General features: G+C 39.7%; 1 protein-coding gene across 1 annotated transcript in view; it reads left to right on the forward strand.

Annotated features, from left to right (window-relative positions):
• The first annotated feature begins 2,439 nt into the window (after positions 1–2,439).
• The window catches only part of LOC137290613 (A disintegrin and metalloproteinase with thrombospondin motifs adt-1-like), a 55,754-nt gene continuing 38,748 nt past the window's right edge, over positions 2,440–19,445 (forward strand). Inside the window, exon 1 of the mRNA XM_067821675.1 lies at positions 2,440–2,742. Within this exon, the coding sequence (XP_067677776.1) occupies positions 2,440–2,742 (303 nt within the window). The remainder of the gene's footprint in view (positions 2,743–19,445) is intronic.

Raw genomic sequence — 19,445 nt, forward strand, 5'->3', positions numbered from 1 at the left:
TAAAATATCAGCCATAAACATACCAATATCCCTAACATATTTTGGCCAGTGTAGTTCAACGCAGAAATATTACTAGGCAGTAAATCAGCCTCAATAAGAGTGAAGTGACAGTAAATATTTATAAAATTTCTGTTTTATTCAGAAGTCAACTTAGACGCAAGACGAGCCCGGTGAGAAAGATGGCTGATTAATTTCCATAAGTGTTGATGAAATGAAGTTTCTTTAAAACATATCGTTGATTTGTTTTCATTTTAGTAGATAATAACGGGTGACATGATTAATATATTGAATTACATGTATGTAATTACTGGAGGAGATTCAAAATGCATAGTGTTGGTAACATAGAGTTGCAGTGACATCAGATGTCCTTCGTTTCTTATATCTCTACACTCGGTTCACTAAAACGTTTCTCAAACGTTTTCAGAACGTTTCTAAGTTAGCTCTACGCTACATTCCAGCCATATCACAGCATAATGCACCAGTAATGTTCTTCATACTTTGTATCCATCCCGAAACCCGTGTCTTCAGTTTGACGCGCGAACGCCTTAAAGAACGAATAAACTCAATTTTTTGGTACAGCTCTTTTTACTACTGCATATGAAAGAATTTTGGTTAGTCATAAACGGAACACCATTCTTGTAAAATAAAAACTAAGTCACTATGCACAGATTTCCACTGGACCCCGTAGTTTGTGCTTAAATTGGTTGTTTGTGTGTGCGAAGCGATGCTTAAATCGGTTGTTAGTGTGTGAGCAGTGAGCGTTGTGGAAGTCTGTAGTATATACTAAATCGGATGGTTCGCCCCCTGCCACGCATCCAGGAGAGAAATAGTAAGCTACCTCACCGCCCCGAGCTTTGTAGAGCGATGTGCCATATACTTAGGAACAAATCCCCAATAGCGACAATCTGAAAATTTTAGTATTCACTTGAAATCCAGATTCTGTAAGTCATAGGTGAAGTACAGTCGTGAAACTTAACCTGACGCTAAACGAAAACCTTCTCCTTGAACTTGTGATAATCACGTAACGTATTCTGTCGTCTGCTTGTTTACACTGACGATTTCCGGTAGCATGGGGAAGAGTTGTGAATTGTCATAGTTCGTCAAAGATTTAATCATACAGCACAATCGTAAACAGCACAAAAAATACAGTGAAATATCCAGTGGTCTTGGTCTAGCCAGGAATACAGTTTACAATGATTTGGAGACGATTTGAAGACGATTTCGAGAATGAGGAAGCACAGAAAATCGGCCTAGAAATGGACGTCGCCGATCGCTGACTGAACGAGATACTCGCCAACTTTTAAAGTTAGTGAAAAGCAGGCGCATTTCTCCGTTATCAGAAATTACCTCAGCATATAACCAGAATAGGATCAGGACTGTCTCCAAGCGTACAATTCAAAGGAAATTTTTCGAAAATAATTATCACAGACGTGTCGTTCGAAAGAACATCAGGATTAGAGAAGTGACTGTGAAAAACCGTCTCGCTTGGGCCAGAGGGAAACTTCGATGGCGAGGTAATGAAGAGTGGATATGTGTCATATTGAGTGATGAATGTAAAATAGTTATTGGAGACAATAACCGTGTGTACGTGTGGAGAAGACCAGGAGAAGAGTACACCCCTCAGTGTTTGAGCGCCGGGTGTCGTGCACGTCTTTCTGTGATCCTCTGGGCCTGTGTTACTTGGAACGGTGTTGAGACACTAACTGTTGTGGAAGGTAACACAAATGCTCAGAAACATATTGATATTCTTGACTGAAAAATCTAGGTATTGTTTACATCAATACTCGTGAGGACTTGGAGCAAGAAATGTGTGGGATAATATATCTGTGAACCATATAAAAAACCTATATTTGTCTGCGGATACATCACTAAATACTGAGGTCAGTACTCCAGTAATTTACTTTTTATGCGAGAATGAATTTGATGCTGCTGTGAGTTGCGCCAGTGACGTCACCCATGTTTGTTTCTAAATATATGGCACACCGCTGTAGATCATTGGTGAGCCGTCACCCGTCACTCCATTAAAAATGCAGTACATCTCTGCAAAACCTATCTTGCAATACCTCCCTCAAGAGCGTGTAAAACTAAACTCACTTTCCAGTGGAAGTCCGCCCAGCGTCAGGCGTCCATTGCCAACATTCCCCGCAATCCAGTATCCAAGAGAACAGTCAACAACAATAACAGCCAATACGTCGAATATAGATAATCGCACTATCACGAAGTTAGAGACTTGCTATCTATAATTAACGTTTTAAGTATTGTAGAGTATCCACGAACAATGCCGTTTTGTCAGCACAAATAAGGTTTCTCTTGGGATAACCTGCAGGATCAATAACCTTCATGAATAACAATCACGAAGTACCTCATCTTGCACGCGGCATTCGTTACTTCAAGAGTTGGACGTGTGTCCGATATACTGTTGTTTGGATTAGGAGTATAATGTTTTTGTCCGCTGTGTTGTATTTGTTGGCCTGCATGCTGCCGGCGACTCTGCAAGCCCAGTGTAATGTTAATCAACACAAGAGTGAAAAACTGGACATGAAGTCCATAAAGTCCGGCATGTTGTCCTCCGTCTACAGGTGTTCCCACATGTGTTGGTACTTACGGAACTGCAGGTCCGTCAACATGGACATCGACAACAACAGGTGCGACATGAAGGCGGAGACCGGAGATACCTCCCCGACAAATGTTCGGCCCAGGATGAAAAGTTTGCGAGCAGATGTTAAATCTGTTCCATGTCAGGTAGGTGAAGATCTTTCTGTACACGTTTATGTTCCGTTCGAGTGAGACCTGTTAGGAAAATATGACGTGGTCGGTATCTCGGCCGCTGCCAATAAGGTGCAGATCTTTGTGTATGGTCTGCTTTGAGTCAGCTCTGTTAGAAAACTTTGTTGGTTTTGGAAACATTTCTTATGATCTGTAAAATAGTATTACTGCTACGGTGGTCTGACACACTGTGTTCCACACACCCAAGCACAACATGGCTGAACTAAAGGATGTGACGTTATAACTCGCAACATTTATATGTTGTTGAACACTATGATCAGTTTTACATACTGACAGACACTTTTAAAAATGTTTGCCTGTCTGTCTGTTGTACATTGATCCATATGTTCCGTAATAAACATTTACATGTTGTTAAGCATAATAGAAGAGTTGTAGTACACATTATCTCACTATAAAATAAATCTGTGACACTATTTTCATGAAGTGTAAGACAATTACATAATCCATAGTCAGTGTTACATGTTTTCAGGCTGCAGTGTAGAAAAAGACATTCTCTGTGACACATTGTCACGTTCTTAAACATTATAAAATAGTTCCTAGAAACACTTTCCTTTGTTAAACTCTATACAACACAACAGTGTTACATACACCCGTGCATATGGCACACATGTGTTAAACATTTTATTGATGTGAAAGACAATAAAACATTTATGTGACACATCTTCACGTTTGTTAAACGCAATGAAAACGTTTGGTAACACATTTTCATGTTAACCACTATAAAAAGACATTGTGTCAAATAATCATCTTGTCAAACACACACACACACACACACACACACACGCGCGCGCGCGCGCGCGCACACAAATTCTGTTACGCATCTTGATCGTGCTAAACACAATGCAACATATCTCTTTCATATCTTCATATTGTGGGACTCAATAAAACATTGTCCTGTTACACGATTTCATGTTGCTAAACACGAGGAAACATTTTTGTTACGCATCTCCATGCTGCTAAACATAATACATGCAAAACTTTTCTTATGCCCAGCTCCATTTGTTCAACAAAATCCAAAATTTTTGTTACATATTTTCGTGTTCTGACATATGCTTTAATGTTGTTGAATGCAATAAACTAAATCTGTTACTTACAGTCAAACCGTTATGTTACACGTCTTCACCCCGATAATGAAATGCAACAGTGTAACATACACCTAAAACCCTCAAACACAAAACACGGCTTCTGATCTATACAACACTCAGTCATCCAAACAGATTTCTGAGAAACAAATACACACTAACTCTTTATTCAGCACGCTCCATAAACGTTCGTGATATTCAATAACTTTTTCCAATCCTCTGATTTTAATGAATCTGTTTCCAAACAGTGCGCTAATGGATGTCACAAGGGACATTTTTTCACTGTCTTCCATCTAGTATTTTATGCCATATCAACGAGGAAAAGCTGTCGTTCATAATCAATAACAAACTTCTAAGCATGATGGAACCTCGATATAAATGTTGAAACTAACGCAACAGTGTTAGCTTAGCTTTTCAGTTTGAGCGAAATCTGAAAACACATTGTCTTTCATCGCGTTACTAGATTGTCGGGTTTGTTCTGGACAGTTGTCGAAGTTTAGGAGGACTATTCTACAGCGTTGACCACACCGACACACTGTCCTCTTGTTGTGCGATTGGTTGGTGCTTTCGTTTGAGCAGGACTTGTCCTTTTCGTCATCACAGGTGTCATATTTATTTTTGTAAGCATCGATTTATAAGTTTTCGCCCGCATCCCCAGTCCGGTCTTTCGGGAGATAATGAATCCTTTAATGTACTGAAGCTAGGTCCATTTGAGAATAGTCATACTAGAAGTTGTTACTCTCCAGCGAATCAATTTGTACTTCCAATCAGGCGATATACTTGTCAATCGATTGCTACTCCCCCTGTCTATTTATTATTGTATGCAATTCCTAGAGTGCTATTTCGAAGCAATGTAGTGATTGATATTGTGAGCATCGACTCACACCTGATACCTGAACCAGTTCACCTGGATAGGCTGCTGGGGAAGGGTTTGTGACAGGAATCTGACAAGCAGTCACTTTTGTTTCTGAATGTTTAAACGTATATTATAGCTTCAGCTCGAAACGGTATGGGTCGATGCTCATGCTATCAACCGCTAGCTTAATTACCCAAACAGATATACTGTAATACAGAATGTGGAGTGCACCGTTACTCAATTTTCATTCATCAGGTTTCATTTCCAAATTATAAACTAATGCTGAGGAGTACCCCCAGGTAATGCTGGACCATAACATGTTCAGTAAAACCAGGGAGGCTATATGTTGTAGATTATCCCTGGTAAAACTAACTCACTCACCCACTTCTGATGTTTTCTCATTATTTTACGAGGTCGGTCAATTCTGAACAGGTGTTTTTCACCAAGGTGCATTATTAAGGATTCTGTCGTGTCTCGTCCATTCTCGCGAGATCAGAATTGGAGAAGGCGGCAGATCAACATTTCATTTGTCTGGGGTAGATGCGACATGAACAGAAACAACACAGAGACCAGTATGTTTGTTGGCATTCTGGGGAGAACATCCCCTAGAGGGACACTGGAATAGTGACTAAGGAAATGATTAAACATTTAAAACGTCTCCCCAACGTCACATATGCATGCTTGTTCCGTGAATTTAAACTTTCTTCAAACCGTTGATGCATTCTTTGGTCCCGCTGTAAATAATTAAGTGGGTCTTTGATGAATAGTTTTAGAACAGAAGATATGCAGACGTCTATGTTGTGTTAGTGTCAGCTCTGTTAGAAAACAGTGTTGAATTTCGAAACATTTTTATAGTCTGTACAATAGCATTACAGCTACGCTGCCCTGAATTGTTATTTTGGATTGACTGGTTTGAAATCGATTATTTACAGATCGTTGTTTTATAGGTTGAAAATAGCGGAAATTATATTTGTTATCCTGATCAGTGTGATCAATGCTAAACGTAACATGACAAACCATGCTCAATTAATAATAATAATAATAATTTGTTGTTTGATCACATTCAAGTAGTTAGCTGTTCGAGACATATCCTTTCTCACACCGAATATTATTTGCACTGCTGGGATGCGGTGGGCGAGATGTCTCAGGCGCCAGTCGAGTAATGCAGCGAGCTTAGAGATGCCAGGAGATCGAGCCCACCTGTGACTGGGTGTAAAAGCCTTGGAGTCAACATTGTGTGCAGTCTCTTTCAGTGTTGTCACAATCCCTAGTGTACAGTACACAACCCTGTGCACTTTAAAAGAACCCATGTATCCGTTGGTATATCACCAGATGGTGTCCACATGAATAGTTGCGAGCACAGCAACGTGCAGTAAACCTGAACAAAGTACTGTGACTATATGTCCTCGTGCACCCTGCTGAGAACGGTACCTCTTAACCACACACACACACACACCACCACCACCACCAACCACCACCACCCCTGCATTTTGCAGTGGCGGGCAATCAACACGTCATGAGGGGTACCCGATTGAGTCTTTTTTAACCGTATGATCCTCAGCTGATAAACAGCCCTGCAAAATGACCCATGTTGTTGTTATGATTATAGTTGCTCATTTCAAAAACAAAAACACCGATTTCCATTCAAATCCACGTCTGTATATGTATGGCGCTGGAATGTTTAATGTTAAATTTGTTTGTGAATGTGGACATTTAAAGCGTCATTTTGCCTCTCTTACGCGATTCAAGGTCAATACTGAGTGTAACCTCCATGTCACTGTATGAGAGCTTGCACTCTCCTCCTCATACCCATGTCTACATCCTTACCCTCTGAAGGGGCAGTCCAGGTCATTCCTCGTGTAAAGAGGGTTCCAGCTGTTCAGGCTCTCTTTGACGGCCAGTCATGTCCCCCAAATGCTCCAAACAGTAAAGACTAGGACACATGTAATCGTGAGGTATGTCAAGGGGGTGCTTAACTAAGTTCTTTGTGCATATGATAAAGTAATACAATATTTGCGTGCGATTTCCTTTGTAAAAGAAAGAAAGGGGGTGCATTCATGAATACAGTCTCGTTGGGGCCATACATATATTCTCTTATTAATCACTTTTATATTCAATATGTGCCAGCTTAAAACTGAACCATTACAGAACATCCTTTCACCTTTTCCCGAATGAACCGATAACTTGTTCGAGAAAGTCTTTCTAGTCCAGTCATCCTGGTAAGATTCTGACCCAACCCACCACAAATTGCAACAGAAATGATTTCAACTGTTTTAAGACTCGGAACCTATCCTTTATAACATATAAAAAGTCTAGGAAAATCTCAGTGGTGGAACAAGGTCAAATTCGATCCTCAAGGTCATAGGGGTCATCTTCGCTTTTGAAATCTTTGATGGATATGCAAACGTTTTTGGATTCTACTCAATTGTGTCATGTTATATATCCACTTGGACAAAACTGCTATGATTATGAAAACAAAATTATCATTGTTCCCTTTTTGGACTAGTTTTACATGATGAAATATTGTGATAAATCTGTATCTATCAATAGGCATTCCAAATAATGATGAAATAGAATAAAGAATGGGATTCTTATGTCAACACCTTTCCATCAGATACAATGATGAAAAACAAGTCATTCTGTCAATTATAATAGAATTGTTTACTACTCAACTCCATAAATGGTATTTCATTATGAATTCCTTAGCTAATCTTCTTTGACTGACATGGCAATGTCCTTTTCCCGTTTACTTTACAACAGCTCTCTGATTGCATCATTCATCGCTGAGGTCGAGCCTTTGAGCATTCAGACATGCACAACCACGACACACACTACACAAGTGAGTGCATCTCAATCTATGCTTCTTACATGTGCATCTTTGAGAAGTGCACATATTTGTTTTACAGTTAGATCTGATCACTGCCAACAGTTCCTTTGGAGCTGGGGGCAGATCTGTTTGCAAGGGTAAGGTCCTCTTACCATCTCTCTTCCACCCCCAATCTCTCAAATTCAGCGGTTGATGGTTTCCTTTCCACTCTTGAATCTGAAAGTAAACCCGGAGGCTGTGATACTTGACTGCTGATGAGGTTGGAGGAAGATTCTGGGGATGAACATGCATCTGGCTTGAGGCTACCTTCTTACAGAAACGTCTGCGTCTGAGTAAGTCCAGACTTTCACCTGATTCTCCATTCAGGAGACAAACCATGGCCTTCTCTCCAGCTTCAATGATCTGTTCTGCTGCTATGGATTCAATGGGCTGGTTTCTTCCTGAAACTTTTTCATGGCAACTGCTTTTCCAATTCCATGGATTCTTTTGTTGTATCACAGCCTAAGACAGCGTGTATGAACAACAAGTTCTGACAAGCGTTTTCTCCTAGCTTCTTCTTGGTTTCGTTAATATTCCAAAATGGAATTCTTTTCAAAGAACATTTCTTGGGGGTTGACTGCAAGGAAATATCGCACAATTCCAGATTTGCGTGATAGCACAGGAGGACTAGTAGATCCGTGTCGTCCCTTATGACAACTGTTGGTGACTGGCATGCGAGCGAAACTGCTGTTTGAACTATAACAACATTAGCATCACCAGCTGCGTGAACTGTGTCTCTTCCTTCAGCTTGTAAATAGGAACACAGCATCGTGATGAACTGTTCTTTGTTCTGATTATTAGCGAGGAATGATTCTTTCCTTGACTGTAAGATCATACTATCATCAAATTTAACTGTTGGTCCAATAAGTCCACCAGTTCGTCTCATATGTGTAAACTTTGTCGATGAAGTTGAGTATCCATCGAACACAACTGTAGCTCCACCATAGTGTCTTTTGACATATGTGCAGTGCATGGTGCACAACTCAGCATAGGATACTCCACGTGGCCAAGGCAGAGTATGAAGCAAAGCCCCTCCATCGAGAACATACACAGCATCAGAAGCCAGTGCAGGTTTGTTTGCTTCCTTCAGGAACAAGGGAGAGTCAAAACAGTGCAGGTGGGTAACTGCAAAGTTCAAACTTTAGTAAAGATTGGAGGTCATGTGTTGACTGCCGAGCAGCAATCAGGAACCGTTGAAACAATAAAACCGGACCAATGTTGCAGATGTCATCATCTTGTGGTGTAAGAGACATCTCGTTTATTTGTACAACTTGATCTGTCCTTTAGAATTTGTAATCGCAAGTGGTAGTGTTTGTCATAGAGTCCAAAATAGAGTTACCAACACTGCATGCTTCATCTGCATTCACAGTTACACTTGCAACAACTCCATTTGCAATGTTTCTGAGGTCTCTCTCTTGAAGAAAATGGAGAAGTTTCAAGGAATCATTTTTGTCTCTATAATGTCTTGCGTTAGACATGTCTTTGTGTAGTTCAGAGTTTCTGTTTCCACAACTTGTTAGATCATTCATGGCATTGCTGACTTCAGTGCACAATGGCATCGACATAAGCCAGACAAGTCTCTGTGTTTCAGACATGCCTGTTCCCCTTGTAAGTCCTCCATTTGTCTTATTGCTCCGCATGAGCACCTGTTCAATCACCAGATCTGTTGAAAGTCCTCCCAATAACGATCGGATCTGCGTATAACATGATGACCTGAGTTGAAGTGTTCAAAGGTTTGTGGATGTGTTGCTTGTAGGGAAGTCATCATTCGAAGGTACAATGGAACTGATTTGGTGTACAAGTTATGACCAGCTGCTGCAAAGAATGGCAACATGTCAGAAATAGACTTTAGGTGCATTTTCCAGTTTCCTAATCTTTCAGCTTTAATGAAATCCCTCAAGATATCCACCATGCTCATGTACTGGATCCAACGTTTTGCTGTCCTCATTTTGCCTAATTCATCTCTGTCTTGGTTTAACCGATGGTGAATGCTTTCTAATGTGTTTGAAGAAGATACCTCACCAACAGTCAAGGATTCGCTCATCAGCTCATCGTACAGCACTGCGGCCATGTTGAGATCATCATCATCAGTATCAGGAAGGGGAATGGAAAGATCAGCTTCATCACAAAGCTAGGAAGGCTCACGTTAAACGTTCTTGATACCAACAGTCCATTGAGAGCTGTGTCTACAAGAAAGTGAGCTCTAATAGCTCTGGCAACAGCTTTCCCTGAGAGAATTTGACTAACTGTGGTACTGGCATATATCACTTCCAAAAGTTCAAACAGACCCGATCCAGACATGATGTTTCCAATGTATCCCACAAAACTCATCTGTGTGTGAAGTCCTCCAAGCCTCAAGATGATGCTCTTCAAATCCCTTGATGAAGGTTCATTGGAAATTATCATTGAACCATAGAGGTTGATCAAAAGTGACGATTGGTGTGACATTGTTTTTCATGGCTTGTGTCGTGATGAACACTAGTGTAGTGCATATACATTACAAGTCACATTGGGTTCATGTCAATCATTGGTAGATACACAACTGAAGCTTGTCCTGGATGATGTCCATTGTGGATTGCCTGCATCATGCGTGACCAATTTTGCCGAGTGGGACTGAGCAGCCAAAGACTCTTCCAAAGAATGTCAATCCTTGAAGTTGGGTCATTCCCATCTATTTGTGTCATCGGAAGGTACCTGAGGCTCTGAAATCCAGTAGACGGAGATTGGTAGAAGCGCATGTTAATTCTCCCTATTGCTACAATATCATCTGCTGTGGCTTTCTGTTTGCTGGTGTAACTGTGGCGATGATACCCATTCCATGAAAAGTGTTGAATCCATCTAAAGTCCTAACTTTATGATCCACATTGTCAGCCATATATTGCAGTGAAGACTCAGATATAAGATGTGGAATATCGGACCCTTGTTCAAAGGCAGCACTGTATTTATACTTCTTGACTTCGGTGTAAGAGCAGCAGAAACCCAAGTCATGCAGTTCGTCAATAAGGGATCTTGAGGCAAATCTGTGATGGAGATCTATTCCAAGCCCAAGCTGAAGTGGTGCCCTAAGGAGTTTTGGTCTGGTAGACTGCACAATAGCTTGACCAATGGACGCAATTTTGAGGTCTGAATTCTTCTCGGAGAAAAATGGTTGTAGAAATACCTTGAGGGACTCTGGACGATACTTCAAATGTTCATCCACATTGGCGAGTTCATCAGATGATGGGTAGAATTGTTGAGGGACAGCCATTGACTTGATATCACTTGCGATTAGTTTTGATGCTGTTTCAGTAAGTCTCAGGTTTTCTTTTTCAGGATCTTGGATCTTTGGCATGCTATAATACTCATGCAATATACTGGATGCTGTCTTTCTGAAGGTAACACTGTTGGGTTTGCCATTAACTTCTGATATCAAAATTGTATCACCAAAATGCGCCTGTAATTGTTGTTTCATGAATGTAAAGCCATACGCATCACAATCACTTCCAGCAAGTCTGCCTTCCATTATAGATATGAGATCTTGGATGGTAATCTGCCCTGCGTCATTGTCTTCAAGATATTTTATGACATAATTGAAAGCATCTGCTTTCCTTGAATCAGTTTTGACTTTTTCGGAAAATCATTGTCATGAAGATGGCATGATTGTGGAATATTCTTGTTTGTTCTGAAGTTGACACTGCAGGTTTGATGGCACCAGCAGCATTCAAGTCCTGTACATACGCCAGTCTGGCTTTTACCTTGGTGGACCAACTGTTATTTCGCATGTCGCATATGTTTTCGATGTTACTCTGAAAAGTTTGTGTCCAAACTTGGAATACATCATGCCCCTTCTTTTTATCTGAGAATTTTGCTGATTTGCCACAAAATATACTGTCAGTTCTAAATGAAAAAGATATTTCCTGTGACCTCAACTCTCGGTTTTCGGTAGGAATTGTCTCTGTATTTCGGCTCGCAATGATATCATTTGGATTTATATATTTTCTTCTGCTCTTGATGTGGACAGATTGTCCTGGTTTCACAACTACAGTATCAGCACGTTGGGAACTTGCTATGTTAATGCCAGCACTCCCCTTTTTCCTCAACACCACTGACGCCTCACCATTATCCAGAGGATGTCCACACATTCCATTAAACCTGACTCCATAGACACTGAAATACATGAAAAAATGTCTTTTGGATGATTATTTTTAAGCAAGTAGGAAATCAATTCCTGGAACCTTGATATTATTCATCAGCAAAATTGAAAACATTTTAAAGATTGATAAACATTCAGTACAACTTTTGTTTTGGGGCTAATCATTTTGGTCCATAATTCAAAAACAATATTGTATCGTCATTGTAATCGATTATGTTTGGGAAATTAATTCAGCTTCTATAAATCAGGTTTAAAAGGTTTTCAATGAAATTAGGACTTATTTCCATAAAAAAATATATAAATCGTTTGAGGTATTGTTAAAGGCTGTTCAGTAATAGTAGTCGTTGGGAAAGTATTATATCAATCAAGAAGTTTGCAAGGAGGGACTTTCAAACACTATATGCTTCAAAGTACAATTACTTATAGAAGAGAGCTTCCAGACCATTTCTATGATATCATGATGATACCTGAACATTATATCAAGAATAATGTAAGGAAAACATACCTTATTTCCATGAGAATGTTGACAACTTCAGAAAAATTACGTCATAGCCGTGACCTTGTTTTGATGCCCTGCAATATTTCTCCTTATTTTTAAAGACATTAAAGAACAATGTTTTAAAAATAATAAAGCATTGTTTTAGCAGATATTTTATACGTAATCATATATTTAATTATATTTTAATTGTTGTCGGCAAACAATCTTCATATTTTTCGGAATTGTTTCGGAGGAAAACAAAGCAAAAATGAGAAATTCTAATCCCTATTAAATTAAATCTAATCCCATATAGTTTTGAAAAGCCTGTAATTAGAGCTTTCATTTGATATATAACATGACACAATTGAGTAGAATCCGTTTGCATTGCCATCAATGATTTCAAAAGCGAAGATTACCCCTATGACCTTGAGGATCGAATTTGACCTTGTTCCACCACTGAGATTTTCCTAGACTTTATATATGTTATAAAGGATAGGTTACGGGTCTTAAAACAGTTGAAATCATTTCTGTTGCAATTTGTGGTGGGCATTCTCATATGCACAAAATGGGATCTTGATAAACAGTTCTAGAAGCAGAAGCCAACCTTTCGTAACTCCCGTTGGAGTGTCTTATTACCGACACACATACACTGATAATTTCTTTCTATTATCTGGATTGATTTTGAAAACAATTGTTCCACCACAACATTATGAACATACAAGTGTTGACGTGGTCGCATTTTACTCCATCGCCCTCTTATCCCTCCATACTTTATCATAAGCGAGGCATTCGTTTTCTGTGTGCTAGATCTGAAATCCTTACACAATTATTTAATGGGAAACGCTTTTGTGAGCGTTATATTCGATAAAAGGTTCTGTCAGTGGGCTATGACATATCACCTGCTCTAGTGAGTGGGTGCGTGGGTCAGTGGTTTTAGTTTTACACAGCCTTTAGCCATAAGGGGTGGCGTGGTGTTGCTAGTGTATGCAGTGTGTTACCTGAGCACATTTAATTGTCATATGTTAAGCACCAATGTCTGTAGCTGTTTGAATGTCGACTAGGAGAGTTGAAGTCATTGTTCTTGTCTACTCAACTTGTGCGCTTTAGCAAGACATCAAGCCTGGAAAGGCGCGTGATTGGTATTCTTCTTCATTCTTCTTCTTCATTCATTGTAAAACATATTTCTAAAGAGTATTCTTTCACTCTGAATTTCTATGCAAAGATTGAAATATGAAACAGGCAAAGTGGTCTCAGTGGCCTCATTCATGTATAGTTAAGGAAGGTAAATTAGTGGAAGGATATTGATTTATTGATTGTTATCCAGCGATAACAAATCATGAAAAACCTGAAACTTCACAGCAAATGATCTTGTGTTGATTTTAACAACCCCAAGTCGGTATCCTGATTGATATCCTCCAGAACAGATCAAGCGTAAAGAGAAGATATTTATTGGATTTTGTTTCGGTTCTTTTCGTAGGCATATTAGACATGAACATAATACAGAGACATGAAAACAACAGTGGGCGTGTTTCGAATGTTTCAAAGAAACATGGGCATGTTGCGCAGACACCTGATATTTAAGTTTACTTTAACACGTCGCAGTTTCATTCTGGACTCACAAAAGTCCAGAAATTGTCCGCACTGTGGCCACTCTGTCACAAGGGATTTGTCAAAAATAAACATGCAGCTGTTATTAATATCTGCTAAGGATGAAAAAAAAGGAAAAACACGTGTTTCGAAAGCTTAAAATTTAAACTCGCCCATGGGCGAGAATGTTTAGTTTCGTCCAGAATTAATGTTCTGGAAGGATCATGGTACAAATTTCATCTCATTTTGACTTACTTCCGCTAATGAGAGCGATTTTGAAAAACCTCAAAATTATTTCCTTTTACTCAAAATACATATTTTCCCATGTTTTGGAGGTTATAAATGAATGAGGGTATATTCATAAGTTTCATAACACAAACTTCAACTCATTTCGACTTGATTCCGTTAATTTAGAGCGAATATTTCCATGTTTTGGAGGTTGGAAATGAAAGAAATTACATTTATGAGTATCCTGACAGAAAATTCAACTCACTTTCACTTAATTCAGTTAATGTAGACCGAATTAAAACAAATCAAACACACACACAAAATTTCAGAATTAAGTCAAAATGAGCTGAATATCGTGTCATAACACTCTCAAATATACTTCCATTCATATACAAACTGCAAATCATGGAAAACAAACATGTATTTCGAGTAAAAGTAAATATTCTCGTCCCAGGGCTAAAATGTTTAGCGGCGAGATTGCTCTCAATTATGCGGAGTCAAGTCACAACGAGCTGAAATTTGTATCATGATACTTATGAACATACTTTCATTCATTTACAACTTCCAGAATGGGACCCTGTTAGCCCATGGGCTTGGCTATGGGTGAACGAGTTTAAATTTTGAGTTTTCAAAAAACGTTTTATATCTTTTGTCATCATTAGCAGATATTCATAACAGCTGCATGTTTATTTTTGTCAAATCCCTTGTGAGAGAGTGGGCACAGTGCGGAGTGTTTCTGGACATTCGTGAGTCCAGAATTAAATTGTGACATGTTCTTTCCTTTTTCACAATAGTGGTTTGTCGGTTTGTAACATCGGTGATTCCCTTTGTCCGTTAGTTTACTTGGAAGCGGTTGAGTAAGGTTTGGTCTCGTGTATAATTATGGCTGAATTAATTAAGATGGACTTCATGTACCATAGATGTGCCTGTTGTTGAAGATCGCAGCAAGGAATATACAAGCTCTGAAACAAGACTCAATGTCTGTACACACAGCCCCAAACTATCCCATCAACCATGTTTTGTTGCGGCAGCCGATCAACATAAGCTAGCCAATGAAGATCTTAATTAATAAGGAATATAGCCGACAAATATGATTCTATCTTTAACAATGACTTGAACTGTAGTAGTTACACTTGGGAGAGGTACTTAAGCTTGAAATCCATGACTGTTGCAAATTAAATAGAAAGCTTTGTCTGAATAAAGAGAGAGGACTAATTTATTACTGTGTCATGTTGTTTCAGAATGTATAAAACAGTAATGTATATGTAACAACTGGGCCTCGTTAGGCTTAAAAGCCACCACGTTTAAAACATTCCTGTATATTGACACACATACACTGTTAAACAAACTCAAATATTATTTAGACAATTTAGACTCAATCGGACAAACACAACGACTCGTTAGAACACACCCACACACTAGAAGAACACACTGACTCACTCGGACCAGGGAGAATATATATAGATATCCCTACTCGGACAAACACACCGACTCACTCTGACAAACACAACGACTCGCTCAAACACGGTGACACACTCTGACAAACACACCGACTCGCCCAAACACACTGACTCACTCTGACAAACACAACGATTTGCTAAAACACACCGACTCGCTCAAACACACTGACTCACTCTGACAAACACACTGATTCGCTCAAACACACTGACTCACTCTCACAAACACAACGACGTGCTCAAACACACTGACTCACTCCAACAAAGACACCGACTCGCTTAAACACACTGACTCACACTGACAAACACACCGACTAGCTCAAACACACCGACTCACTCTCACTCTCACAAACACAACGACTCGCTAAAACACACTGACACACCCTCACAAACACACCGACTAGCTCAAACACACTGACTCACTCTCACAAACACACCGACTCGCTCAAACACACTGACTAACTCGGACAAACACACTGACTCACTCACTCAGACATAGACACCGACTCGCTCAAAAACACACCGACTCACTCTCACAAACACAATGACTCACTTAAACACACCGACTCACTCGGACAAAGACACCGACTCGCTCAAACACACCGACTCACTCGGACAAACACACCGACTCGCTCAAACACACCAACTCACTCGCACAAACTCACCGACTCGCTTAAACACAGTGACACACCCTCACAAACACACCGACTCGCTCAAACACATCGACTCACTCGGACAAACACACCAACTAGCTCAAACACACTGACTCACTCTCATAAACACAACGACTAGCTCAAACACACTGACTCACTCGGACAAACGCACTGACTCACTCATTCAGACATAGAGACCGACTCGCTCAAAAACACACCGACTTACTCTGACAAACACACCGACTAGCTCAAACACACTGACACACCCTCACAAACACACCGACTCGCTCAAACACATCGACTCACTCGGACAAACACACCAACTAGCTCAAACACACTGACTCACTCTCATAAACACAACGACTAGCTCAAACACACTGACTCACTCGGACAAACGCACTGACTCACTCATTCAGACATAGAGACCGACTCGCTCAAAAACACACCGACTTACTCTGACAAAGACACCGACTCGCTCAAACACACTGACTCACTCTCACAAACACACTGACTCACTCAAACACACCGACTCATTAGGACAAAGACACCGACTCGCTCAAACACACTGACTCACTGGGACAAACACACCGACTCGCTCAAACACACCGACTCACTCTCACAAACACAACGACTCGCTCAAACACACCGACTCACTCGGACAAACACACCGACTCGCTCAAACACACTGACACACCCTCACAAACGCAACGACTCACTCAAACACACCGAATCACTCGGACAAACACACCGACTCGCTAGAACAACACTTTGACTCACACGGACAGACCCACCGATCTGCTTGTACAGATGTAGCGACTCACTGAAACAGCCATACCAGCTCTCTGGGACAGACACACATGCTCTCTGGGACAGACACACATGCTCTCTGGGACAGACACACATGCTCTCTCGGACAGACACACCGACTTACTCATACATACCGACTCACTCGAACTCACAAGCCTACTCACATGGACAAACACGCTGACTGATGCCAATATACGTAATACCTTACACACCATTACAATCACAAAGCTGTTACATTCAGAAGTTTATAAATATCACTGATATATTACATCGCTAATCGTTGCTTATGGTACATCGCTTGTATTCACCGGGCTTGCCCATATTCGATTTCTTCAGTGTTCTTAAGCCAGATTAATTTCTCCTGGTTTTTCAGCTCTGGAAAGAGTCTGTGATTTTATTGCATGAAGTTATAAGTATGTTTCTTACGTCACTCTAATATGAACATTCAAGCAGAAAATGAATCTCATTTTCATCTCGACCTTTGTCACAATCTCTCTTGTAAGGGAGTAATAGGGAGCAATAAGCTTGGTGTATCAACTTCTGTCAATGTTGAGAGGCAGGTACCCATACCAGTACGCTACTAATGTTCTTTCCTGTCATGATACATTTTGTAAACTCAGTCAGAAAATATATCGCATCCCCTGTTTGAATGTCAACTTGTTCAGAACGTTTAGCTTCATGCTGAAGAATTCCTTAATGCTAACCCCCAAACCAATATGAAACTATCTAAATTTATTATCATGTTTGTGTTATCATGTTTGGATTATCATGTTTGGATCATCATGTTTGGATCATCATGTTTGGATTATCATGTTTGGATCATCATGTTTGGATCATCATGTTTGGATCATCATGTTTGGATCATCATGTTTGGATCATCATGTTTGGATTATCATGTTTGGATTATCATGTTTGGATCATCATGTTTGGATCATCATGTTTGGATTATCATGTTTGGATCATCATGTTTGGATCATCATGTTTGGATCATCATGTTTGGATTATCATGTTTGGATCATCATGTTTGGATCATCATGTTTGGATCATCATGTTTGGATCATCATGTCTGGATTGCTGTCGATTAACCGAGTAGTATATCACATATTACTACTAGCGAAAAGATCAGTCTATACTTTAAACAGCAGGATATATCCTTTTCATAATTTCTCAAGATATTTAAGGACACATGCTATATCGAAAGTTTTATTTCAATGATAAATAACCATGGTAGATGTTTTACTAAGAAATAGCAACATTCAGATACGATACGATGACTCCTTAACTTACCACATATATAGTTTGACCTACTAATATGCCCACAACGGTAATAATATTTTCGCTTAGCATCTATTTATTTATACATCTACACCCTCATTTGTGCCTAGAAGTCTGTGCTAACATGACGATGTACATGCCAACACATGTCATTCTTCTGTCTGTAAAAACAACTTGAAATGCATTCTGACATATGTTGAAGAAGATATTTCCTGGTTAAACAGTCTATAAGTTCTTGACTTGTTACCATTTAACCAACTATTGTTGTCATTAAATAAGTTTCAATTCTCTCTATCCCATACATCTAACACAACTAATCTAACACAGTTGAGGTGGTGGGATCTGTTTATTGACAGACAATAATCAATAACATCACGCTCTTCATGGACCTGAAATTTCTTCACAAGTTCCATACCTTTATAGTCCCAGATTTTTTTCTGACTGACCATTTATGAACAACAGCAGGTAAAGAATCACTATTGCATGTTCAGCCTTATGGTACTGTCTCAGCACTTCCATCCTGACTTTTGTTGTCACCTCTGACAGTGGAATAGGGAGACCCCAGCGAAAACGGATCCCCTCAAATCGAGGAAACGGCCACCGCGCAGGCGAGAACGGACTCCGATCTCAGAGAAAACGGCTTCTATTGCTTAGAGAAAACGGCCAACATTGTTGCATCAAAGGAGATTATATGATAATATATATCCTAAATATTAGGGATTTACTTCATTGCGGATAAGCTTTCTGATTGGTTGTTTCGATAGTCACAATGAACAAAACAGTTTGACTGAATGCGTATTTTACAGGCAAGATTAGTTCATGATAGAAAAGGAGGGAAATAACGTAGTGTTTATATTGACACGAAATAATCCTTTCCGGTCCGCTGTCACTATTGTTGAGGAGGTGATGACAGACACACTTGACCCAGATCAGCCAGACGGTGCCCATTTATACAACTTAATTTACAATTACCTATCATTCCAAAGAAGAACAAGTAAAAAATATAATCCCTGGCTACAGCACGTTAAAATATATACTCACGTCAAAAAAGAAACTTGATACCCGCTAAAATATTGATCGTGTGCACATTATTGGCACAATGCCACTGAAACCCTATGTATCATGAACCGGCATCTATTGACCAAAAAATTACAAACTCTTATGGCGTTGCCACGAAAGTTCATGATGATGTGACGTAATCTTTAAAGAGAAGGTGAAAATTGAAATTTACATGGTA

The sequence above is a fragment of the Haliotis asinina genome, chromosome 1, assembly GCF_037392515.1.
Source record: "Haliotis asinina isolate JCU_RB_2024 chromosome 1, JCU_Hal_asi_v2, whole genome shotgun sequence".
Classification (NCBI taxonomy): Eukaryota; Metazoa; Mollusca; class Gastropoda; order Lepetellida; family Haliotidae; genus Haliotis; species Haliotis asinina.